The sequence below is a fragment of the Neolamprologus multifasciatus genome, chromosome 5 (assembly GCF_963576455.1).
Source record: "Neolamprologus multifasciatus chromosome 5, fNeoMul1.2, whole genome shotgun sequence".
NCBI lineage: Eukaryota > Metazoa > Chordata > Actinopteri > Cichliformes > Cichlidae > Neolamprologus > Neolamprologus multifasciatus.
Window position 1 is genome coordinate 19934845 of NC_140443.1, and position 25569 is coordinate 19960413.

At 41.5% G+C, this 25569-nt stretch overlaps 3 protein-coding genes across 3 annotated transcripts; 1 reads left to right on the forward strand and 2 right to left on the reverse strand.

The window, feature by feature from the left end:
* Positions 1-18: 18 nt before the first annotated feature.
* Positions 19-7916, forward strand: prkar2ab (protein kinase, cAMP-dependent, regulatory, type II, alpha, B). Its single transcript, XM_085160501.1, has 10 exons — positions 19-1850; positions 1970-2005; positions 3036-3175; positions 3608-3714; positions 4383-4536; positions 4637-4738; positions 4834-4908; positions 5023-5088; positions 5212-5350; positions 5796-7916. Exons 1-10 carry the CDS (start codon positions 1592-1594, stop codon positions 5918-5920), a joined length of 1203 nt encoding a protein of 400 aa, XP_085016627.1. The 5' UTR covers positions 19-1591; the 3' UTR covers positions 5921-7916.
* On the reverse strand, positions 7167-18586 carry LOC146518488 (msx2-interacting protein-like). The gene is made up of 10 exons (XM_085160474.1): positions 18463-18586; positions 18248-18374; positions 18022-18135; positions 17819-17932; positions 17625-17725; positions 10251-17407; positions 9879-9944; positions 9582-9776; positions 9343-9501; positions 7167-8214 (listed from the first exon to the last, which is right to left on the reverse strand). Exons 6-10 carry the CDS (start codon positions 16083-16085, stop codon positions 8083-8085), a joined length of 6387 nt encoding a protein of 2128 aa, XP_085016600.1. The 5' UTR covers positions 16086-17407; positions 17625-17725; positions 17819-17932; positions 18022-18135; positions 18248-18374; positions 18463-18586; the 3' UTR covers positions 7167-8082.
* Positions 18587-21215: 2629 nt separating this feature from the next.
* LOC146518489 (msx2-interacting protein-like) lies at positions 21216-24303 on the reverse strand. The gene is made up of 2 exons (XM_085160524.1): positions 24035-24303; positions 21216-22961 (listed from the first exon to the last, which is right to left on the reverse strand). The coding sequence occupies exons 1-2, from the start codon at positions 24115-24117 to the stop codon at positions 22643-22645; spliced, it is 402 nt and encodes a 133-aa protein (XP_085016650.1). The 5' UTR covers positions 24118-24303; the 3' UTR covers positions 21216-22642.
* Between the last annotated feature and the right edge of the window lie 1266 nt (positions 24304-25569).

Below are 25569 nucleotides of genomic sequence, written 5' to 3' on the forward strand. Positions count from 1 at the left end.
TATGTCCTTAACCCCGGAGAACCCATGGGGTAAAATTTGACCCCATGGTTTCCCTAGTAAACCAATGGGGTTGGATCTGACCCCATGGGTCCTCCAGGGTTAAAATACATAAATGCATACAAATCATCTTTTGTCTCATTTATACCTAAAAGTTGCCTTTGTTTTCTTAGAAGAGATAATGATACAATAAATAGTTGTGTGCATTAACATTTAAACACGAGGACGGGGGCAGAAGAGTTCGAGCAGCCTCAGCAGAATAACTAAAGGCAGGTTTAGGGTCACCTGATGGAGCCAGGAGTGTGAACTTTCTGACAAAGAGAAGTTTAAGCTTAATCTCAAAAGCAGGGAGGCTCCAGTGTATGAAAAAGTGTTTGCCTGCTTTTCATAATTTTGCTTTAACAAACATGGTGCTGCTTCAACTACAACAAAAGCAAAGCACAAATATAAATTGCTTATAATCACTGAAACAAATTGGAGGTTTTTCTTTGCAGTACCTGCTGCTTTACATGTAAGATTCGCCTTCTGAAATCATATCAGCTTTGACTTTTGCGACATGCACAACCACAATCACAGTCGTCAACTTAAAGTGTATTTTTTTCCTGGAGTAGAAACTCCTTGAGCCAGAAATGGCTGCACAAAGTGCCAGATCGAAATTTAAACAATGATTTGCCTTATCGTCTTCAGCAGCTGCAGAGTCCCTTTAAGAGGTTAGAATAAAAATAAAACCTCAGGCAGTTTTTCCAAAAATAAACTCAGTGTAACTCTAAATTTGAGTTTCCCTTCTTCCTTCATCCATTTAAGTTATGCATGCAAAAAGTTCCCTTTTGTTTGAGTTATATTACCAAAACCATTTTGTACCAAAACAGGGTTTTATGTTTGTACCGTGATACAAAATGAGGACAGGAAGATCATAAGATCATCAGAAGATCAGAATCATGTATCTTGTAGAATACAATAGTCCGTGTTGTAAAAGGAGGACAGGAGCAGAAGATCACAAGATCCTCAGAAGATCAGATATCAACCTCCACCCCCCCACAAACACCCCAGCCCCATCACCCGGGGAGCAGAGGAGCACAAAAGGCTAATCAGTGTGTGTGAGGACACTTGCATTGAAGTTATTTTGTACTGTGATAGTTACTTTTAATTTTCCCACGAAGTACTGCATTTTTCATAACTGTGCTATATATTTATTAATATAAATGAAGACATTTGGACGTGAACACCAGCCTGACTTACAGGATAAACGGTTAAAATCACTCTGTGTGTGTTGTTTCTTTGCCAGATCATCGTGCTCTGAGGCTTGATCCAGTGGACAGCCTTTAATTACATGTGATGTGAAAAGACCTGGTCAATACTTTCCGACAGGCTGTGCTAAATAAAAGAATCAATACAGGGCAGACTGGGAGAGGAGGAGGAGGAGGAGGTGGAGTCACTATGCTCCAGTGATGATGCTTCAGACAGAAAGTGTGTTTATCACATGCTGATTGCTGCATTTTGTTATTCCTGCCATCGTAAACTGAGGTTAATGGAAAAGAAGCTCTTATAGACTTTTTTTTCCTCCATTAAAGCTCCTGACCTTTGAACCTGAATAATGAGCACTGTAGAGATACCAGCTGGTTTGAAAGAGCTGCTGCAGGGATACACGGTGGAAGTGCTTCGTCGCAGGCCTCCCAACTTGGCCGAGTTTGCCGTGCAGCATTTCACACGTATTCTGGAGAGCCAAAGAAATGACCAGCAAGACAAGAAACCCAACACTGAGTCTGTGCAGAAAGAAGTCACTTTTGAATCAGGCACAGATGAACCCAACAAACATGAGGAAGAGGAGGAAGAGGAGGAACCGGTCCCCGTTAGTGAGTATCTCACTATTAACACTGTTACGAGCACTTCTGGAGCTGTTACAGTGAAGTGTGCTAAGCCCTGGCTTTAAAAACACTCAGTGTAACGCTCTGACCTCTCTCTCTCTCTGCAGAGCGCCCCTCTGGAAAAACCAATCGCAGAACTGCAGGTCAGTAAGCAGTGTTGGGGAGTAACGGAATACATGTACCGCCGTTACGTATTTAAAATACTAAATATGAGTAACTGTATTCCGTTACAGTTACCGTTTAAAAAGGTGGTATTTAGAATACAGTTACTTTGTTGAAATAAATGGATTACACGGCGGTACTTCCCTGTTTCATATTGTGGCGGGTCAGGCCTGTTTAGGTTTTGTTTGACAGCTACGTTCTGTTGTTCCAGGCGGCAGCGTTACAATTGCCATGGTTACAGAGTGACGCTCTCTCTGCGTGTTTCCTGGGTGAGAGAGCGCCTGTTGTTGTTATGCTAAGCTAATAGGCAGAATGCTACCGGTATAGCTCTAAAGAATGTAGCATCATAGGCAGTGTAGTCCGTGCTGCAGGGAGAATGGACTGCCGTTATGTGTCTGTGAGCGAGGGAGGGAGAAAAAGGAAGAGTACGAGCTGTCATCGAGCAAAAACGGGAGCTGGAAGCATGTAAATATAATAATAACCACTGCAAACAAGAAGAGTGCCTGACGAGCCCAGTTGTAAGTAAGCTATTAAGACTCGACTGTACGCTGTGTTCGTGTTTTCCTCCAAAAACAATAAGTTCCGCTGGAGCAGCCTTTCAACGCCTCTCTCTGTCTCTTGCTAGCAAAGTTGACCCAGACAACAGAGTTAAGCTAGTTTTCGGCTACGAGCTGACACAGAACCCACCGTATTAGCCAGAGGTCCCTTTACTACGTACTACGGTTCGGAGCCGCGGACCTTCAGTAACAGTAATAAATCACAGCAATAGTACATTCATGTAGTTGTAAACAGCTTGATAATATATTAAGTAATCCAAAGTATTTAGAATACGTTACTCTCATTGAGTAACGTAACGGAATACGTTACAGAATACATTTTGGGGCATGTATTCTGTATTCTGTAATGGAATACATTTTAAAAGTAACCTTCCCAACACTGTCAGTAAGTGGAACAGCGTGAGTCAATGTGGCTACATGACTCCACTTTGTTCATTTGTTTGTCTCGCTGCAGTTTGTGCAGAGGCGTACAACCCAGATGATGATGAGGACGATGACACAGAGCCTCGGGTTGTGAATCCCAAAACAGACGAGCAGCGTCGCCGGCTTCAGGACGCATGCAGAGACATTTTACTGTTCAAGACATTAGAGCAGGTATAGCAGCTTAAATCAGGTTTTAAAAGAAGATGTGGTTACCCTTGTGATGATCACAGACAGAGACCTGCAGGAACAATGTCCAAGACCAGAAAGTGCTGCAGACCACAGCACTCAGGTTTTAAATGTCATGTTACTGGCATACTGTAGGTGACAAAGGGACTTTATTTTTTTTTAAAAATGCAAAAGTCTGCTTCATTTTTCAGTTCTTTCAAATCAAGTTTGGCTTTTGCTATCTATAATTTTGGCTTCACATCCTACACTGTGCCTGCCCTTTACCATCCTCTCTCAACTGTTCTTATATTTAAGCTTAAGCTCCACTTTTTAAAAATATTTTTATACATGTTATATCAGCTTCAAATGCATTTTTAAATATGCATTCTTAGAATTTGTTTCATAAAAAGAAACCTGCCTCGCTATGTTTTCCTCCAGGAGCAGTTCTCTGAGGTTTTAGATGCCATGTTTGAAGTGTTGGTCAAACCTCAGGATCACATCATAGACCAAGGAGATGATGGGGACAATTTCTACATCATAGAGAAGTGAGCGAGGTTTACCTTCTTTTCAATATTTAAACTAAACCAGCTCAAATCAATTTCATTTAGGTTATAATGCCGAGTCACAAGACAGAACTTTATTTTATAAGGTAAAGAACTTACAATATTACAGACAAAATCCCAACCATCAAACACTTGGCAACAGTGGGAAGAAAAATCTCTGAAGAAAGAAGAAACCTCTGGCAGAACCAGGCTGAGGGACAGGCAGCCATCTACTTTAACCAGTTGGGGTTGAGGGAAGGAAGAGAGGATAAAAGACACTGTGGAAGAGAGCCGCAGATTAGTAGTAATTAGATGAATCCTGAATCCAAACTGGGAGCTGGTTCCACAGAAGAGGGGTGCGAAAGCTGAAGCCTTTGCCTCCCATTTGTCTTTTAAATATCATAGGAACCACAAGTAAGTCAACAGTCTGAGAGTGAAGTGCTTGAATGATGTGATACGGTACTATGAGGTCTTTAAGATGAGATGAGGCCTGATTATTCAACATGCATGCTATGCCTTCTAATAATAGTACCTAATGTATAATATATGCATAAACAGAATTGGTCCTAGTACAGAACCTTGTGGAACTCCATAATTAACTAGTATGTAAAGAGGACTTGCCATTCACATCTGCTCCCTCTCTCTCTCTCTCTCTGTCCAATCACTTCCAGAGGTGTCTACGATATTTTTGTACAGAAGGACGGTGTGAGCATTTGTGTTGGAAAGTATGACAATAAGGGCAGTTTTGGAGAGCTGGCTCTCATGTACAACACGCCTCGAGCCGCCACAATCGTGGCGACACAGGACGGAGCCCTGTGGGGCCTGGTGAGTCTGACAGAAGAAGATGACCTTCATCCACCGTAGCATTGTGCTGTATGTGACAGAGTGTGCAAAACAGGTTGTTCTTTAGTTGCTTCCCTTTCAGGATCGAGCCACATTTCACAGACTGATTGTGAAAAATAATGCAAAGAAGAGAAGGATGTATGAGGCCTTCATTGAATGCGTTCCTCTTCTGAAGTCTCTTGAGGTTTGCCGACACACACACGGCATTTTAAAAAGACAACAGGATATAAGAACATAGCCACCTTTTATTAAACGTTTATTTCACCTGCTTCGTTTTAGGTTTCTGAGAGAATGAAGATTGTTGATGTTCTGGGAGCTCGAGCATTCAAAGATGGAGACCGCATAATTACACAGGTATAGGCCTGCTTTATCTTGGGTTGTTTTTAGATTCAAGTTCAAGATTCAAGTTTTTATATTAAGAACACTTTGGTTAAACTTAGTCTTTTCTGCTGCTTTTTCTTTTTGCAGGGTGACAAAGCTGATTGTTTCTACATTGTGGAAACAGGAGAAGTGAAGATTATGATAAAAAGCAAAGTAAGCGCACTACTATTTCCAAACCTCTTAATTAACCGTTTTATCTATTAATTTTTTAATAATGTTTATGTTTTACTGTATGTCTCAGATGTATGAAATGACTGACAAGTTTCTTTATTGCAGACAAAGGCGGGCCAGCAGGATAACGCAGAAGTGGAGGTGGCTCGCTGCTCCAGAGGGCAGTACTTTGGGGAGCTGGCACTGGTCACCAACAAACCTCGTGCAGCAACAGTTTACGCTGTCGGAGAAACCAAATGTTTAGGTACATTAAATGCCCACAGATGTTGGTAATGTTAATTGAGTTTAGCAGGCATTTATTAATGCACAGCTCTCTTAAGGTCCCATCACAGCAACTTCACAATACTTTGGTATACAGACGAGTTCATGGTCAACTGAATGACTGCAAGGTGCTCAGGCCCTGTGGCTGAAAAAACAAGCCCTTCCACCACCATGCTTGATAGTTGATATGAGGCACTTGCGCTGATATGATGTGCTTAGCAGCACCTGGTTGCTATATACTTACTACTCCATGCCTGTGGAAACAGTGAGTTTTCAGTGTGTGACGGTTAGAGATCTGTGAAAACGTACTTTTTCCAAACATGACTGTGGGAAGAATGATGCAGGAGCCTGACACACATGTACCATGTAAAATGCACAAATACAAAAATGTCTGTGACATGAATCAAAATGTGTTTTTTTTCTTCCAGTAATTGACATCCAGGCTTTTGAGCGTTTGCTGGGTCCCTGCATTGACATCATGAAGAGAAACATTTCCCAGTATGAAGACCAGCTGGTGGCGCTGTTTGGCTCCAGTGATGATTTGAAACAATAGTACACATTTAAAGTTGCCAATGTTTTATAAATCAAAAATAGAACCAGTGCATGTGATACTTTTATCTTCCTCTCGAGGTAAATACGGCTGCCTCAATTTGAAGTCATGTTTTGTTTTTTAATGTGTTCAAGTTTAAGATTCACTATTTTTCATGCGTGATGATGTCAGTACTTGTCCAAACAAAATTTGATGGATAAATTAAGTCAAGATTCAGTCAACTCACTCACGAACAATCCATCAGACTGCAGCCTGGCTGGTGCATCATCTCTGTGTTGGTCTGATTGACATGACCATACAGGACACGTCCCAGTAAGGAAACTCATGTAAATAAGTACCTGAAGGTAAACTCACTGCTTTCTGAACCACTCTTGATGTTATTAGTAACACTGTGTATTTGCTATGCCACAATATAATATTAAAAAGATGGGCAAACTTCTTCTTCACTTTGTTTTAACTAAAGTTATTTTCAGCATATAATCAGATTAACAGATGGAAAAAGTTGCTGTACAGTTTTTGAGTGATTTTCCCACCTTTGTTGGATTGAACAATGAATATTAGAAAAATAGAGAGAGATAGCGGGGGATGATGTGAAATCAAATTTAAATTATTTGATTAAACGATAATTCTTATTTTTCTTGGCCTTCAGACAATTACCCTGATTGATACAGGCCAAGAAAAATAATTCTAATTAAAACAAAACAAAACTGAACCTTTATTTAATTCTTCATATACCCCAAACTTGCATTCAAGAGTTCAGCTCCTGCAGGGCAGTTAGATTTTCATTTAGTGAGCTCTTCTTTTCTTTCTGCATTTTCTGTGCAATGGACTCATTGTTCAATTGAATTTTTCCTCTTTCTGAGCCTTCTTTGCACTGCTATGTGAGATATTCAATTTATTAAGCTGTGTCATGTTCTGCATGTCATTTAGCTCATATACCTGTTTCTTCTTCTTCTTCTATCTTCCAACTCAACACTGACAAATGAAGTGTTAAAATATTGATGAGTTGTGCAAGCAGCCAAAAAACACAGGAAATACAATTTCAGTCTCAGAGTAGTGATTAAAACCTCAAATTTACTCATCCGATTTCTAAAGTTTTAGGTTGTTTTTATGTCATGAAGTACAAATGAACCCAAAAAAACAAACTCTTGAGGTCTTCAGTATTAGAAGAAAGTGAAACACTTCAACCAAACTGAACCTCTTCAAGGCAGCGCATGGGGGGGAAAAAAAAAGATACACATCTTAGATATCCATGTTTCCTGGAGTTTATTTGAGTTACAAAATATGAAGTGCCATTAGCAGACTCCACTCACAAGAGCTTGCCAACCTTCTTCTGTTACAAGTATTTACACCCAAAAATTAAGAATCTGTCCATCTACATTTCCACACTCTGTGTTCTGGTACGTCCCAGAGTACCAGTCCCTCTGTTAAGCTGTCCATGTGGGTCCGTGTTTTTTTTTTAAATTCCTTTTAAATATTTAAAATATTTACAAAGTCCCATGTTCAAAAACTCCCAAATCAAACTGTAGCTTGTTCAATGGAAAGGCAGGGACAGAGGGGTAAACTGCTTCAGTAGTGTGAGAACATGAGCAGAGCTGGTGGAGTTAAACGAAAGTCTTCTACAGGGTTAATCCTCCTTTCCTCTAAAGAATAAGGCCTGGGCGAGGAAGTCTGTACAGACTTATTTAAAATTACATGCTGAAATTGTCTGATCTGGTGCTGAGGTACCTCAAAGATCCTAATTTCTGAACCAATGATTAACAATCAATCAGGACAGATGAAAGAAACAGGCCCCTCAGAGAGTTGTTCATCAACCATCCTGACTTTTTTTTTTCTTCCTTCCTTCTTCAGAGCATCTCCGAATATTAAAATAAAACTCCAATAAATAGAAATACAGCAGAGAAATGGTCAAGTAAGACTCATTCTGGTTTGATCCATCCCTGAGTTCTTTTGAGAAGGACAAATATACCAGACAGGAGTGACAAGAGAGGGGGGAAAACATAAAAAAAAAAAAAAAAAAAAAGACTGATGAGGAAAGAAAAAACAAAAATGTGTTGATAGGACTTATCCTACACATTCCCACTGTGTCCAGGAAAAAAAAGAAAATATTCCTCTGGCTTCCTGAGGCTCATCAACGAGAAGATCCATCCTCCCAGCAGTGGACGTCACACAGAGGTGATGACTATCATGAGATGTGGCGAGATGCTTGAAATCCTGTTGAGAAGGTCGGGGGCGAGCTGGGATAAGTGGCTCTCTGAAAACTCGCACGGAGGAAAAATCTGAAGCACATAGGCGGGCTGGGAAGTACAGAGACACATATCAGTTACATGGAAATACTGAGATGGGCATGACTTTTTAATATTCAAAAGTGTCATTCAGTAACAAAGAAGTCAAATAGTTTTTAATTTTTTCTGTCTCAAAGAGTGAGTGTGGGACTCAGTCCCCAGGTAGGCAGGAGAGTGGGCCACAAAAGTTTATTTTTTAAAATTCAATTTGTTTACAAAAATTATTCAGTCTTGTAAGGATTTCAAGATCTATTTATTTCTATTTTTTAACAATAGATTGTTTAACAGACGCTGTCATATTTGATCAAGGAACAAAGAGATCCACAGGATACAATTCTTAGAGAATGAGTAAAGTCATTTAAAACTTTAATAGAAAAAAAATCTATTGGACATTTCAGCAAAATTTTGTACAAAAAAACAAAACAAAAAAAATTAACCCCCCCCCCCCCCCCAAACAACCCAAAAACATGAAATGTTTTAGGATAGAGGGTTGTTGTAATACAATAAAAAGCCAATGATTAAAAAAAAAAAAAAAACTACTACAGGGTGTCAGACTTGTGAAGTGTGTGCTAGAGATGCTGCTTTATTGAAATGAAAAGAATACCTGTGCACTTCAACTCCTTCGGGTACAATATGAAAACGGGTAATATGCAAACGACACCAGGTAAAGACAGTATGGCACAGTTCATGTGATCAGTCATTCACATGAACTGTGTGGGGCAGTTTCTGTCTGACAAGGATCCCTACAATAAATATGTTTCACGGCCTGTGAAAGTCCCATGTGAGTTATGCATATACACAAATGCACTTCCAAAGAAGCCTAAACCCTTTACTATATGGTAAGGACTCCACAAGAACTTTGGCCAAATAAAATGTATGCCATCAATCCTGTAGAACCAGTTCTGTGTTTAAAATGAAGCCATCAAATGGTATTGAAGATCAAAAAATTATAAGCATCAAAACCTGTTTTTTTTCTCTGTGCTGCATACTCCAGGAAAAAAAAAAAAAAGGGAAGAACAAACCAATGGCCTGCTATGCAGCTGAGAAGTCCCTTCTGTGTGTTTAATACACATAAACCAGCCTTTAAACTGTTGTATAAGCCACATCAGACAGACAATTAATAAAACAGTGATGACTCACCTGATTGGAACCCGGGTTGGGGATGTTGATAATACCAGCAGCCAACTTTGTCTGCAAGTAATTGATGAACGCTGCCTTAAGAGCTTGGGTCTGGTTCAGGACGTCATCTTGATCTCGTCCACAAGGCAGAGCAAGGAGGAGACAGTAGTCGGTGTCTCCCTGTGGAGAGCAAAAGGTTCATGTTATTAGCAGACAGAAACTTGCTTAAAACAGGGAAGTAAAGCAAAAAACGCACGTACAGTCATTCTTCTGGCTACACTCTCCAGTTGTGAAGCCTCCAGTCTCATCCTCTGGACAATCCTAAGCAGTGCACCTCCTTCTTGTAGGGGCAGTGATCGATGAGCCAAAGCTTTGTTGCCACAGACGAAATGCAGCTGGACTGCAGCTGTGTCGTTTTTAAGTGCAAGCAACCCTTGCCACACAATAGGGTATTTCTATTTAAATGAGGCAAAAACAAAAATAACAAATGAATGAGTCGAGGCTAGCTCTTGTTCAGACCAACCACCTTGTTTAACCTGTGGGGAGATTTGCCTTACCGTGAGTAACTGCACCATATTAACAGGCTGTGTCATCTTGCCATCTTTTGCCTGGTGGTCCGCACCCTACAAATTCAAGAAAACACAGTTAAGAACAACAGTACAATCCTGAAACTAATCTTCGCTTTAAAAATGTTTTCGTTTAAGGTTCCGTTTTCTTTCCTTTAGTTCTTATTTTAATTCAGAATTATTCTGAAACCTGCAGTTCATGACAATGTTAAACTGCTTTCTTATATTAAATTAAAGGTTCTCCATGTAATCCACAGCCATTATGAGGCACTAACCAACTGCTAGTTATACACGTCCTTTGTACCAACACAGATCTGTCAATACTGATTATGTTGACTGGCATTTTAAACATCGCGCACTCACCGCAGCAGGTGTGACATTCATTGGCGGCTGGGTAAGTCCAGCAGACGCTTCTGGCATTTGAGAATGGATTCCTCTCGGGTTTGAGTACATCCCCGGGTAGTCTGTGAATGAACCACTAGGTCCAGGTGGCATCAGCTGAACCCTGTGGGGAGATGCCATTGCTTGTCCGGATTGTCTGATTCCCATCATTCCATCCTTAGGAAGTGGAGAGTGGGGCCTCTTTGCCTCTAAAGACTTTGTTATATCCTTATCGGACACACCTTTAGACAAAGCATGTGCTCTTGGAGATAGAGAGGTCTCCTGAATGTGTCCAGAATGAGAGTCTGCGGTTGAACGATCCCCCTGTTGATGCAAAAGAACACGCATGTCTCTCTGTGCTATGTATGTTTTGTCCAAATGGCCACTACTCCGCAAACTCCCACGAGGATCGGGCTGCAGAGTCTCCAGCTTCAGCCCCCCCTCATGACTTCTCAAAGAACCTGGGTTTACTTTGAGAACCTTGTCTCTGCCAACAGCCTGAGGTGAGGTAGGCCGTGGCTGCATGGCACTAGACCAAGAGGAGCTGAGCGACTCACTGTGCATGCCGTAGCTCATCACAGAAAGAGGTGGAGTATTGACTCTGACATCTCCCTGGACCAGATGCCCCACTTGAATTGACTGAGTAACACAATGTGGAGACATTCGTCCCAAGCCTCCAGGCACACTATGAGGTGGCATGATAACTGACTGCTCGGGATGATGCACGCCAGCAATAAACTGTTGCATGGCAGGATGGCTAGTGGATAACATAACTGGAATACCCTTGGGTGATGAGGAACCAATGGGTGAAGACACAAATGGAGAGTGTGGGTGCCCTGACTTGCGTGGGGACCGTGGTTCCTGCTTGACCCCACCGAGATGTGAAGGAGTTCTATCACCAAAACCTACGTGGTTTCCAGGTGGAGAGGGTAAATGGGGGCTTATTGCAGGGCTTACGGCAGAGGTCCAAGGCGGTTTGGTTCCCTCTGTACCATGAGGGTCAGCACTATCCATTTTCTTTGGATGTTTTAAAGGCATGTAATCTTGATGGTAACCCATTACCTGCTGGTTGCTTGGTGGCAGACGCTTCACTACTCCTTGAGGTCCAGATTGGTAAGCGGAATCCATCTTTTCCAAACCAGTGTTTTCTTGTTTGATTGAAGACAATCCTGACTGGTGTTTACTGGGATGCCCATGATCCATCTGTGATGAAGGCCCTTTTTGAAGCCCTGGCTGGGAATACAAATCCTGCTTGGGTATGGATACCAGTTGCTGAGATTCCATCTCACTTGGTGTTGCTGATGGGATCTGACTTATTTTTGCACTAATTCGCTGGGGGCCCTCTGTTTTTTGACCAGAATGGCTCAATACCACCACTCCTTCAGATGTATTTACTCTCAGACCTGGGCAAGATCCAGTGCTAAGAGTGGGGCTCTCAATAATGAAGCGTGTGGCACTTCCTCCTTCATCACCAGCAGGCAGCACAGGATATGACCCAGCATCATCTTTGCTTGGCCTATAAGTTGGTTTGGCTATAGGAATGTCAACAATGTTCATGTTCACCTTGTCCTCAGGCTCAGAAGGATTGCAAATACGGCTGATAACAGATGTGGCAGTGGATGCAATAACAGAGATCACAGACTTTGTCTCAGGAGTCGTTTGTGGAGGTCTAACAATAGGTGGGGCAGAATGCACTGATATTTTACTATCAGACAGTGATGACTTATTTGACACAATGGCTGTGAGCTGAGAATTACTTTCAGATAGGTTCTGATCTCGAAGGTTTGGCAGATTACTTGAAACAGAACTGCTGCCTGTCTGTGAACTAGTTGTATGTTTCTTTAAAATCTGTCTCAAGTCACTTGCGCCATGATCAATATCCTTGTTTTCAGACTCTGATGGTAAAGGCTGGTTTTCCTTGGTTGGTAATGGCATGATTGGTAAGGAAGAGGCACTGGTATCTTTAGAATGATGGCGCCAGTCTGGTGGAGAAACAGGATTTCTGCTTGTTTGAGGGGGTCTGACATTTGGGTTGTTAGCTCGTGGTAACAGAGAAGGGGAGTTGCATTCAGATGGCAAGTGCTGTGGCTTTGTGCATATTGGACTCTTGGATTGCGGGTAAACAGACTTGAAATGCTGGATGTGTTCTTCTGAAGATGACTCTGTCTCTGTGTTTACATCTGTAGCTTTGACTGCTGAGGTTTCAGGCTCTGTCTTCCAAGTAGCAGGAGTAATAACTGCAGTAGTTGTGGCAGCAGCAGGTGTCTCAGAAACAACCTTTGCATCAGAAGCTGTACTATCTGCTAATGGGGTTGCCGGTTCCTCAGTTAACGAATGTCCATCTTTCAAATCCTTTCTTAATTGTTTCTGGCTTTTAGGTGAACGTTTAGGTGTTCTAGGTCTTCCCTTGGGGCCCTTTTTGGGTGTGTTTGGGAAAGTGGGTTCCTCCTGGACAGAAGATGTATTTGTTTCATCTTCCTTAATGTGCTGAACCAAGTCTTGAATCTCAGGTTCTGAGACTACATCTAGATTTGCGGGAGGTGCCTGGGTTATTGAATCAATAGCAGCCATCAGTTCTGACTCACTGGCAGGATTAGATGTTTTTTCTTCCTCTGGGTCACTTTTTACATCTGTATGAGGGACAGGCGGTGTTGGTTCTGTTGGAAAGGTTGGATCTGTTAGTTTAGCAATGTTCTCCACAGCTTGCTCCAGTTCCAGCTCCTGTGAAATTACATTTTTTGATGTTCCCAGGAGCTCCTTTTGGTCTGAAGCTGCATTTTCATTGTCTTCATTGCTGGAGCCTCCTTTGTTAGCATTTGTGCACTTTAAAACCTGTTCACTGTGGTCACCATGTCTAAGCCTTTTTGACGAGTCTTCTGGAGTCCCAGGCTCTTCTTCTCCTAACTGAAGGAGGTCTTTCACCTCTGTTGCATGCAGTCTGATTTTGAGGTTCTTGAGGACTGGTGACTTGGAATTCCCTGCTTTTCCTCTAAGAGTTTTCTCTTTTTCTGACATGGTTTTCTCTTCCAGGTTGGAGGCATCTGTCTCTTTTCCATTTGATTTGTCATCATATACCTTTTCATGGAGAACATCTTTACCTTTGGCCAATTCTATGCCTTGTTTGACCATCTCCTCTTTCTTTTCATCAATTTTCAGTGATGGATCTTCTTTACCTGAAACTGATGACTCTTGCAAAGGCGAGGTATCTTCATACGTGAAATCATTTTCCTGACCATTATCATCAGCTGCCTCAGTTTTGTCCCCCTTCCTTGTTGATCCAGATCCTACTGATGTGGGCATCTGATTTGATGAACCCTTTGTGTCATACGGTGGCGTTCTCCCTTTTGACATTCTTGGAATACGTTCACCACTTTCTGATTCATTTGAATCCGTGTCTTTACCATCCAGTTTAGATTTTTCTACTTTAGCAGTTGCAGTATCATCACCTTGCCTGCGATTCTTGGGAGGGCGACCACGTTTATTTGCATGTGTTGGAGTTGGTGGATCTGGTTCAGTATTTTGTTGTATGGCATCTTTGTCTGTACCACGTTTTCGGGCAGAGCGTGGCGACTCTGCAACATCCTTTCCGGAACGAACTGGTGTATCATCTTCAACCCGAGTGGCATAGACTGAATTAACATTTCTTCGTCTTGCTCTGCTTACTGGTATGCTGTGCTCAGAGGTATCGGGATCTGATCCATGGATTGGAGATTTGCCTGTGGACCTTGACTCACCTCTCGGGGATGAGCCACGTTTCAGCTTCTCTCTGTCAATGCGCTCACTTTTGCGTGTTGCTTGTTTCTCAGTACTTGGTGCAGACGCTACAGGAACAGAAGCAACTTGTGCAAGAGACTTATACTTCTTATTTTTTATTTCTTTTGTTTTATTTTCTTTCTGAGATAAGACTGGTTCATCATTTCTTTCACTGTCAACTGGTACCTGTACTTTACCAGCTTGAGATTTTATGTCACCTTCATTCTCTGATCCTAATTTACAAGTGGATGGAGTCTCTTTCTTGAATACTTCCAACTGCTCAACAAGACTAGGCTGTACTGGACTACTGGCTACAGGTACTTCTGGATGTGTTGCCTCAGGATCGAGCTCTGGTTCAGAATTGCTAACAAGCTCATTGTGAGACTCGTGGCAAAGTTCTGTGAATGTAGGTTTTACGTCCTCAATAACAATATCCAGCTTTCCCTCAGACGGAGAATGTCTCTCTCTATTCGCTGAATAGTTGGATTCAGATGCTGTAATGGGTACAGGCAGAGAATCTGACGTCTCAATTGGTGGGTGCTGCATGGAAACAACATGTTCCTGATCCATTTCTTGTTCCTTTTTGACAGACACAGGGGGACATGGATCATGGGGTGGGTTTAGTAAAACACATATGTCATCTGGTGGAGGAACATCTTTGATCACAGTTTGAGTGACAGAAGCTGGTTCGAGTTTGGGTTCAGGAACTACATTTTCAGCAGGGGTGATTGGTTTAATTTCTGCCTCTGTGGTAGTTTCTGTTGTTTCAGGTGACTGCAGAGGTTGTTGCTCTTGAACAGGAGCTTTTTCTACTTTGTTTTCATTTGTGGGCATAGTGTCATCTTTTGCCTCCTGTAGCTGCTGAGTTTTATTTTTCTGTTGCTGTAGTCGTGTTAGTTCCAAAAAACGACTATGGAAAAGGACAACAGGCCCCGAGTCAAGTTCACCATCTCCTGCTGCTTGCTGACTGTTTTGCTCAGGTTCCTCGTGCTTGCGTTCCAGGTGCTGAAGTCGTCTCGAGTCCAGCTCAAAGACAGCGCTGTGAAGGAATCGGGAGGCAAATAGCTCCCTGCGTTCTTGTTCCTCTGGCTTAGGTTCCTCTTTCCTGTCATCAAGTTTATCTTCCGATCCAATTCGAGTCTTTTTCTTTTTCATATACCAGGAAGGTGTTGGTCTTGGTGCTGCTTCCACCTTTTCAGTGTCTTTTCTGTTACGCAAGTTTACTAAATGAGAATCGTAGTCTAAAAATGACCAGTTATCTTCTCTGGAAGATGACAGAGATTTTGCACGCTCAAGCAGAGCCTTTGTGTCAGGTGTGATAGTCTGGTCAAGTGCAAAGGAGTAGAATTTATTCTTCTCAAGCTGTGCTTGTTTAGGGTCTGAAAATCTGTCAGCTCTTGGTCTTTCAGAAAAAGGCACAGATGTGGAGGGCACAGGAGAGTGGGGTTTGGGCTCTCTGTCCTCTTCGGAGTCGGATCGTACTTCCCCAGGCTCCAAGTCATGACAAATAGCGTACTCCAAACGTTTGCGATTGTGAATGTTTTTATTTATATTTCGAGAAAAGTTCAGGTCAGGTAACAAGCCTTGTTTAATTCTGCTTTCCCATCTCTTTTGCTTCTCGTCCTCCACAATGAGTAAAGGAGTGCCTGTCTTGTTAACTTGTGTGTTATGTGTCCTTTTGACTAATAGCTCCAGATCTGAGTGAGATTTTTCATCATTTCGGCTCAACTCTTTCTGAGGAGGATCCGCAAAGTCCTCATCTGGACGATTCGAGAAATGTCCTGGAGGGGAGCTGGTGTTCCAGTCGAGATCTTCACTTTTTTGTTTAAAGCTCCTGTACACACGCTCTCTCTTTATCCCCAACTCTGAGTCAATCTGGTCTGGTTTCTTTAATTTGTGGGACGGAAAATTATCTGTGACATCCTCAGGGGGTTTACCAACTTCATGCACGAGGCTCCGATGCTCTAAGTCCTCTGTTTCAGTTCCTTGGGGACTAGCTGGTTTGTCAGTTTTCTCAGACTCGCGCTGTTGCTGCTGCTGATGCAAACGCCTGTTTAGCTCCATCTGTTTGCGATAACTTTGAGAGGTATCAATGTCAATGTGGTCTTCTTTATTCTTGGCACTTTTGTTAATTTCAGAATTTTGACCAATTTTTACAGAAGTATGGTGGTCTGGTTCTCTTGTACTGTTTTGGTCTGCAATACCCTCTTGTGAAAATCGTCTGGAGGAAGGGTGCCCTAGATGTTGTTTGGACTCCAGTGGGTCCAAAGATCCCTCTGATTTCTCTCTTTGTACTTTAAGGTCCTCTTGACCATCTTTTGGAGTTCCACTTTTTTCATTTTTGGGTCTTGAATCTTTCCTCTGGGAATCTTTGTATTTATCTGTATCTATTTCTTTCAAATATGTTGTACTTGCACCAAAGTCAGAAGATTGATTACCATCCTCCTCCTCATGCCTGCTTCTCTTCTGACGAGCAGTCCTTCCTGCTCCAGAGTCACCAAACCGCCCTTTTTCTTGCAGCACGGCGATCCAAATCTACTGCAGAATCCTTTCCATCAGTTTCAGACTTAACATGTTTCTTGAGTCGATTCCTTCCATCCAAGTCTGAACCATCACTTTTACTCATGTCAGATCGTTCACTTTTTACTGACAGAGTACTAGTAAGAAGGTCGCCATCCCCTTTACATTTCTGTTTTTCATGGACATCTTGATCTGATCCTCTTCCCCTTCCAGACCCTCCATCAAAACCAGTCTCAGGCTCTGTTTCAGGTAGTGGATTTGATGGGGATTGCCCCTTTGCTTTTCTTGATTTGATCTTTTCAGCTTTGTCGCCTTTCTCTTTCCGTTTTGCACGTTTGGGTTTCTCAGTTCCAGATAAACGATCTGACTGACTGCTCTTCTCGCTCTTGGAGGGATGTTCTAGCAGGGTCTTTTCAGATTTATCAAAATGTGGTGGTGACACTGAACTCACGCTGTCACTTCGTTCAGACGACTGGCTGTAAACTCGTCGTTCTGAGTCTCTAGGAACCCGCTCAGATGCTGAAGGTGATACTGTTGGACTAATAGGTCGCCTTGGATGGGAAGGGCTCCACCTGCTGCGATCAGCTTCAAAACGTTCTCGCTCCCTTTCTCGTTCCCTTTGAATATATGTGTACTTCCGGATGTCTTGCTCAAAGGGGTCTCTGTAATCCCTGTAGTCTCTTGGGTCTTCATGATAGCGTGGGTCAAAATGATCCCCTTGATAATGTTCAAGTTCAGGAAACCGGTCTCTGCTGCGGGCAGCATACTCTCTTCGAGTGTCCTCTGTATAGAGGGCAGGGGTTCGTATATTCTCATAGTAAGCCCTTTCTGCTGCAAATTCATGATACGGAGCTCTGCGATCCTCTCTGTAGAGTTAAGGAGAGAACACAAAGTGTAAAGTAATGAATCTAAATAATTAATTTGTAATTGAAATATTGTCACTAATGGAAGAGAGATTCAAAATAACACCACTTTCACTAGCAGCAAACATTTTCTATCTGCTTAATTAAAAAAAAGGCAAGGCAAATAAAGTCATTAAACAGAAACAACAACTGTATTCAGATAACAATACTGGTCGTTTACCGTCGTTCAGGAGGGATTTCATAGAAGTCTCTAATGTCTTGACCGGATGCCTGCATGGATCGGTAAAAAGCCATCTGACTCTCTTGACTTGCAAAATCCACCTATCATAAGTGAATAAAATACAAAAAGATTTAAAAAGGGGGCTAAAACATTAGGATTACATTTTATTAGTTAAACCTTCACTTGATTTTTACCTTTATTTTATTGCCACCAATCTTCCAACCTTTGGTCTCTCTTACAGCTGTCTGAGCAAAGTCGGTGTTGTTGTACAAGATGAGAGCCATCCCCTTCAATCTATCAAACACCACCTGCAAAAAAGAAAAAATTAAAATCAGATTTATGGGAGTACTAAAATCAAAAGTATCAAATCTTAAGGAAGAGAAAAACATCACCTTACCTTAACTACATGTCCGTAGCGGCAGAAATGCCGCGTGAGGTATTGCTCTGTAATATTGGCTGATAACCCATCAAGCCAAACACATGTTGTAGGCATACTCTTTCCAAAACCGAGCTGCAAGGAAACAAGACACAAATATAGATATTATAAACACTAATCTATAATTTTGAAAATATACACATACACAGATGAGAAATGGTAAGATTGCTTAGTGTACAAACACTACCTTTAGTCTGTTGGCTCCCAGATACTCTCCATCCATCTTCTTTATAGCCTTGCAAACACTGGCAATATCAGAATACTGGACAAAAGGCATACTGGGGAACTCCGTTTACTTTCTTGATGTCAATGTCCTTGAGACAAAAAAGAGAGCAAATACAAAATGTTAAATGTAAAATATACAAACTTACGTGTGTAATTCAAAGTCAGATGGATGCTTACCACAATTTCACCAAAGCGTTGGAAAATGTCAAGAAGCTGTTGGTAACTGGTGGTCTTCTCCAGGTTCCCTATAAACAGTGTCCTTGTGGCCTTTGGATGGAATTCATCTATTCGCCCATCCAAAGGCCTGAACTCATTTTCACTTTCTGTTTCTGGAGGAAGAAACGGATTTATCATTAATATTACTCACATGCTATTTGAATTTTGGTTCAAGCCTGTGGAGGGAATTGATGTGTCTGCAAATCTGCCATATTTATCAGAAAAAAATACAAATTTCTGTGACTTTTGTTGCAACCTACCTGGTCCATTCCAGGCAGTGACTTCAATAAGCATGCCGAAAAACAGCTTTCCTTTGGAGACACTAAGGGCTTTTTCTTGATCCTCTTGCTGTCTGAAGAATACCAACCCATAGCGGTCTTCTGATGTTCCATGGATCTGAACTGAAGTCACTTTCCCATGTTTCTTGAATTCATGGAAAAGTCCATCTTTCAAACTCGTGTCTGCATTGGAAAACAGAATTACTACAACACTACTAAAAACAACAGAATTCCCAATGACCTAAAGAAGAAATGACTCCCACTTTAATCTGTTGACAGGAAGAGGCTTTTTTTTTTTATTTCACAGCTTAGTTTGGTTTGCATGCCACGAGCGTGCTAAATGTGTAATTAAAAATAAAATTATAAAACATCTGTACGTGTGGCTTCAGCTTGCAGTAAATGAAACAATAACTAATAAAGTGATCAATCTCTGTCACCACAAATCTATACAATGCCCTGCAGCAAACAGTAAAGGAAATAGTAATTTTATTTCATTAAACAACCAATCTTTACCATCAGAAACTCCCTTTTACAAGAGCCAAAAATTTAAGTTTTTAAACATGGCTACATTTAACTACCTGCAAATTTGATGAGACTCATGTTTCAGATCATGTTGCCTGTAGGAAATGTACTTTCTAATGCCATTGAGGCAATAACAAATTCAAGGATATGGCAAGGTTATTGAGCAGAGAAAAGACTTAACTTGGTCCACTGAGAGGTAGACGAACATTAAAAACTCACCCGTTGAGCGTACTGGTAGATTTTGCACTTTAATGCCAAAGCTCCTACGGGGCTCTTCAGAGTCAAGCGCCATAGAGGACTGAGGTGGTGCGTGTGTAGCTGATGACTGAACAGAACGAGCCTGCGATCCATCACTTGAGCTGCTGTTTGAATCACTGTCAATAAAAGGGGAAAATGATTAGACACTTCTGTTTACACAAGTTTGAGTAAACAGATTATTTACAAATTGTCCAGCAATAATCCCAATGCTTTGTCCATGGACAAATATTCATCCATCATTTGTAGATTAAAAAAGAAAAAAGTTCCCACCTGCCACTGCCTGTGCTGCTTGTGCTGCTGACTGAATCAGAGCTTGAAGATCTGCTGTGAGATCGAGACCTCGGGCCTCTCCCAGGGGACAAAGGTGCTTTTTTAGGGGAATGAGGAGTTTTGAGGGGTTGCCCCGTGGTCCGCTGAGGGGAGGGATGCCTTGACTGTGAGGAGTGAGACGATCGACTCCGACGGTGATGGTAAGTCCGATCGACACGCCGTCCTCTGTCATCTCGGTACAGGTCACGTCGTGAAGAGTTAGTAAGAGTAAAAGGGTCTCGGATTCTAGAGTCAAAGTGTGGGTCTGACGCCTCAAAGCTTCCCCCAACAGAACTGCTGCCTGGGCCAGCAGCAGTAAACACAGAGCGATCGCGGTAATAATCGGTGTTGTAGTGACGCTGTCTGTCAAAAGTACCACTGCGGTCATGATGTCCATATGGGCTGTGATCATATGCACGTTCACGGCTTTCTGAGCTACTGTAAATTAAGAACAGGACAAACATGAAAATAAAAAGTATTAATCAGACTCTTAACAAAAAAAAAGGAAAATAAGCATTTCACTTAAAAATGCACTACAGCAATAAATGGCCCAAATACTGGCACTGTCTGTAAAAACTCTGAACAAAAAAAACAAAAAAAAAACCAAACAGATTACATTTGTCACGCTTCTCCAAATCTAATAATCTATACATCTATGATGTAAATTCACAAACAGTCACAGGAAAAAAAGCTGCCCACAAACATTCAGAACTTTATTTCAGATTTAAGATATGTTGCTCTTAGTCTCCAATTGTTTTTACTGGCACAGCAATAAACACTAAGGTTTCAGAGGTTGACTGTTCATGAATTATTATGAATATGGGGAGAAAATACAAATCTACATAAAACATTTCTCCCAAGTATTCAAGTGGACATTTGTTCTAATAATCTATGTGGTATGGAGAAATGCCATGCAGGGTTTGGATCAGTGCATGAACTGGAAATAACAAGTCATAAAACTCAAAATAAATAAATAAATAAATAAATAAATAAATAAAAAATAAAAAAACTAAGCAGATACATACATTTCATAAAATTTACTTTTTTTTCCTTTTGTAGCTTTTAAGTAATGAATTTCCCTAAAAGCAGTGCAAAACTATGATTAAACAAAGCACGAAGGAAGATTAGGAAAGAAAGTATGCAGAGGGCAGAGAAATACCAACCTTTTAGAAAAGAAGTTACCGAAACTAATCCAAATAAAATCTAGGTGGTCAGAATGTGAGAGACCTAGGCAAAAACGCTTCACGTATTCTCGCATTGCATGTTATGTTCATGTACTGAGCACCAGGGCAGTAGATTGTTGACGTATAATCCACAGTTAGGCTTATTTAATTCTCTTCACTGGATGGAAAAAGGAAGAAAAAAAAAATACACAGAAATGGACCTTTATGAGTATTGCAACATGTAGGAAAAAAAAATCATAGGAACATAAAACCTCAATAAATAAATATGGAATAAAATCTTTTTTTAAAAAGATGATGAGCTTCAGGGTAATCGGCAGATTCCAGGTTGACTACTCAGTAAGTTGGAGCCTGAGAGAAAAAAATACATCCAATGGGATCGGTCTCGTTTTGCGGTAATTTTTAAAAAAGTTTTATAGTGGCAGGGGAAAAAAAATATTCCATGGGTTAATGTTAAGTTATTTAACATCACGCAGGTTAGTAGACTCCAGACAAGTATCAGAGTAAATAATATCCTCCTGGACTGGTGGGCCGGATACAACTCCATAATCAGTGGATGTCATCTTTGTTTAGTGTCATGTTACTTAAAAAATGTCTTCAGCTTCCTCTAAGATACTCAGAGTGCTTTTTCCTGATTGAGGTCTCAAACTGCTACATCCATACTTGAGTAATCCAAATGAATGGCAGCTACACCTATCCACATCAGTACATCCAGCACAGGGTATCATATTGCGTACATCCAGGGGGTTACATCCCAACTATCCACTCTTCATGTCTTCATGGCAAAAGCAAGAATAGCTCCACAAACGTTGTTGGTGGCCAGGTGGTTGGATCCTTTGTGTTCTTGTGAAATCTTCTCGGTGCAGCGTCCATATGCGGAACAAAACCTGTTTTTGATTAAGTTAATCTCATCCTAACATGACAGTGATACCTTGGAACTACACCAGTCTTTCTTCTAATGTGTGATGACTGTAAGGTTTCTTCCATCCACTCGGTCAAAAGTTAAATCCAGAACAGGCTGTATCCACAAGTGCAAAGCGCAAAAAAAGAAAAAGGAAAAGTAATGAACAGTCCAGCAATTAGTCGTTGCCTTGAGGAAAAATAAATGATATCCCACGATGGAAGATTTCTTCAAGTGAGTGTATACCTATATAGATACTTCCAAAAAACGTGTATCCATCATAACAGTGATGTACTTCCAGCTTCACGTGATTCCAGATATATATATTTTTTTTAAATTAAAGATAGATTCCATGTTGATTATAAAAAATATCCGCAAGCTCCCCAAGGTAGACTCCCACAAAATGTAATAAATCCACAACTCACCAGGATATTCCACACAGATGTAATATCCACATCAGATGTCAAACTCTCAATATATAGTTACCTTACCAAATGATAATGTGTAGTTAATTTACTTAGATCCAATGGGCAAGGCAAGTCAAATAGGATGAAAAGTGAACGATCCCTAGATTACCTTTGTGTAACCCCTTGAGGCATCAATCCCTTACGGATACCCCCCACTATGTGTTTAGGTTTAACACCTGTGTGATACCTAGATTTCCCTGGATTCGAAGGGGACGCCGTGTCCACTTACCCATCTATTCTCCGTTCATAACGTCCCTCTCTGGAGTGAAGGGACACAGGTGGCCCAAACACTGGACCAACCGTTCCCCTAGAGAATCCTGTAACATCTCGACTGCTCGAGGGAGAGCTGTCTTCCAGGCCCCGAACAGCACTTGGGACTGACCCGGGTTCATTGTAGTCAGTCCGAAGGTCTCTGTCCCCCATCTTGTTGACAGCATTGTGAGCCTTCTGTGCACTTTTGATATCCACAAAATCCACAAAGGCTGCAACACCCCCCTCTGAACCGCGCTTTCGCAGAACTTTAACACTCTCCACACGGCCATACCTGAAATGGAGACAAAGAGGAAATTACATATACACCGGCCAAGAATATAGAATGTGCCAGCTTTTAATCAGCAAGCTTGCAAATGGCACTGACTTTAAAGGCAGGACTTTATGAAAACGAACCAAAGACCACAAATCAAGAGGTGAACTCTCTGAACTTAAAAGTGCTAGCAATTGATTATACTGAATGATCACATTTGGGAATACTTGGATAAAGAGGAAGTGCTAAGCAGTATTGATGACATTTCTATAGGACGTAGGATATGTAAAAGAACGCACCATGTTTAAACAGCAGACCACTACCAGGGGTGTGCAGCAATAAATCCCATTAGCAGGAATGTTTGTTTTCCAACTACTTAAGTAGTGTTTACGCCGCGTAACAAGAGATTAGATACCTAGTGTTAGCTACAAAGCTGCAAATAACTCTTATGAATCCCGGAAGGCAGTTTGTGGTGTTGGTTTGTTTTACATTTAAGCACTAAAGGGTAGCAAAACCTGGTTTGCGGTTTACAATTTCACAAATTAATCCCAACATCACTGACTAACTTAGCTTAGTTTAAGCAGCTACACTTATGGGACCGGGCGTGAGGCAGCTCTCGTAAATTTCCTTCGATTAGCAATCGGTATATAATACTCTGACGACCAGATAAACAACAGAGTGTGAGGTTTTTCCAGTGGCTAACTAACCGAATGCATTTAATGCTACTCTGTGGTTAACGATAGCTGCCGTTAGGCTTGTACACATCGTGAAAACGTCTCGACTTCCCACAAAATGGTTGGTTGGGTGGAAGCTTGGTGGCTAGCGAATCCAGCTAATTGCTCCTTGGCGTTCACAAAAGTTCGAGGAATGTTATAAATCGTTCACCTTGAGGCCCGAGCGGCTCTGCTTCACATATATGACTTCAATTTCCATCACCACACTGCCAATAATGTGCATTCAGCACACGAGAAACTGCAATACTAGTAAAACGTAAAATGCTAACATTAGCTGTGTTAGCATTGATAGCAGCCGCCTACCCTTCGTAATGTTAGTGAGACAGCTAGCGCGCGCCGTTTGGAAAACACGTAACCTACCGTTTAAAATGCTCCACGATTTTCTCCTCTCGAACGTGTTCGGGTAAATTTCCCACCCAGAGGTGTCTGGTTTCCCGAACCATCTTGCGCTACTCTTTCCCCCTCCACACACATATGATCTCGCACGTTTCTAATCCCTGCCGGTCGGAGGTCCGCCTGAACAAAATGAACGACCCGGGCCCGATGGCCCTGCTAACCGTTTAGCTTTAGCTGCTGCGTCCTCGATCTGTCTTGCGTGGACGCGCATCAACCTCGCTCTGGATGATTTTGGTTGCGAGACGCGCGTCCCCGCGATCCCTGTGAAGCAGACGGCAGGCAGCGGGCGATTTTCTCCCAGGGGGATCAGGCCGTGGAAAAGATTAATTAAAACAGCGAAAAGTAGAATTTTTAATCACTTTAACGCGTTTATTTAAAAATTTGTAACAGTTGCTGACTTGTTGAATTAAAGTTAAATGAATTCTGTAATAAACTACTATGTGAAATAGGAAAATCACCAGTTTCATTCTTTGCAGCGCTCTATCGCTCTGCCAAACCGACAGATAAAGGCAGTGAAAAAATACAGTCTGCTTTACAATGCAACGCCTTGTGAGTCCCACGCAGTCAGTGTTTTTCCAGTTATTATTTGAATGTTTAGTGAAAACAAGGGCAACGCTAAAAATAAATTAATCTATTATATCTTATCGTAATAAAACTACTGTTTTGACCGTAAAAGGCCCAGAGGAAATACTGCATGAGGAAGTCAGGACTGGCAGAGGAATATGCGAGGATGGTCCTGGACATGTATGAAGACAGCGGGACAGTGTGCTGTAGGAGTGACAGATGGGTTCAAAGTGGGGGTGGGATTACATCAGGGGTCTGCTCTTCTGGTTTGCTGTGGTAATGGAGAGGTTTGGTAGGAGTCTCAGTGGACTATGATGTTTGCAGACAACATTGTGATCCGTAGTGAGAGCAGGTAGCAAGCGGCAGAGAGCCGGGAGAGGTGGAGGTATGCTCTGGTGTCAAACAGATTGCGATCCCCTTGCTCATCTCTGTCCAAAAGTGGACTAAAAGGACTTAACATCCAGCCTTTTTATGGGAAAAATGATACAGAATGTTAAAACGGAGTTAAATGGTTAATCATCCTTAATTCTAATCAAATTCTAATCAAGAATAAATCTAATCTATATGATGAGTAAGAAAATATGGTTTGAGTAATGACATGATTTTGATGCCTGACTATTTCACCCAAATTATTATTATAAATTATATAAGTATGCTGTGATTGACAAACACATTCATAAAGATAAAAAGTATATTCACATGTGATGTGATTTTTAACTTTGCCTTAAATTATGTGGGTGAAAAGTCCAAAAGAGAGAGAGAAACAACAGCATGGGACTCACGGAGCAAGCCTTCTGGAAGGAGGTACTCACAATAAACTCTAAGTAGTCACTGCACATTGCTGATCCATGTCCACATTAAGTGGAATATCCCCCTAAAGTGCAAAGTGCAACAGCTAAAATACCTCTAATTTACATGTCTGTCTATTCCTCCAC

What these genes read in the sequence shown, in the direction of transcription:
- LOC146518489 (XM_085160524.1), bottom strand. Translation starts at nt 24,117, where the DNA reads ATGGTTCGGGAAACCAGACACCTCTGGGTGGGAAATTTACCCGAACAC. An exon ending in ATCGTGGAGCATTTTAAACG is followed by an intron (nt 22,962 to 24,034) that starts GTAGGTTACGTG and finishes TCTCCATTTCAG; the next exon opens with GTATGGCCGTGTGGAGAGTG.
- prkar2ab (XM_085160501.1), top strand. Translation starts at nt 1,592, where the DNA reads ATGAGCACTGTAGAGATACCAGCTGGTTTGAAAGAGCTGCTGCAGGGA. An exon ending in GGAGGAACCGGTCCCCGTTA is followed by an intron (nt 1,851 to 1,969) that starts GTGAGTATCTCA and finishes CTCTCTCTGCAG; the next exon opens with AGCGCCCCTCTGGAAAAACC. An exon ending in CTCTTCTGAAGTCTCTTGAG is followed by an intron (nt 4,739 to 4,833) that starts GTTTGCCGACAC and finishes GCTTCGTTTTAG; the next exon opens with GTTTCTGAGAGAATGAAGAT.
- LOC146518488 (XM_085160474.1), bottom strand. Translation starts at nt 16,085, where the DNA reads ATGGAGCTAAACAGGCGTTTGCATCAGCAGCAGCAACAGCGCGAGTCT. An exon ending in GTGTAGCCAGAAGAATGACT is followed by an intron (nt 9,502 to 9,581) that starts GTACGTGCGTTT and finishes TGCTCTCCACAG; the next exon opens with GGAGACACCGACTACTGTCT. An exon ending in CCAACCCGGGTTCCAATCAG is followed by an intron (nt 8,215 to 9,342) that starts GTGAGTCATCAC and finishes TGTACTTCCCAG; the next exon opens with CCCGCCTATGTGCTTCAGAT.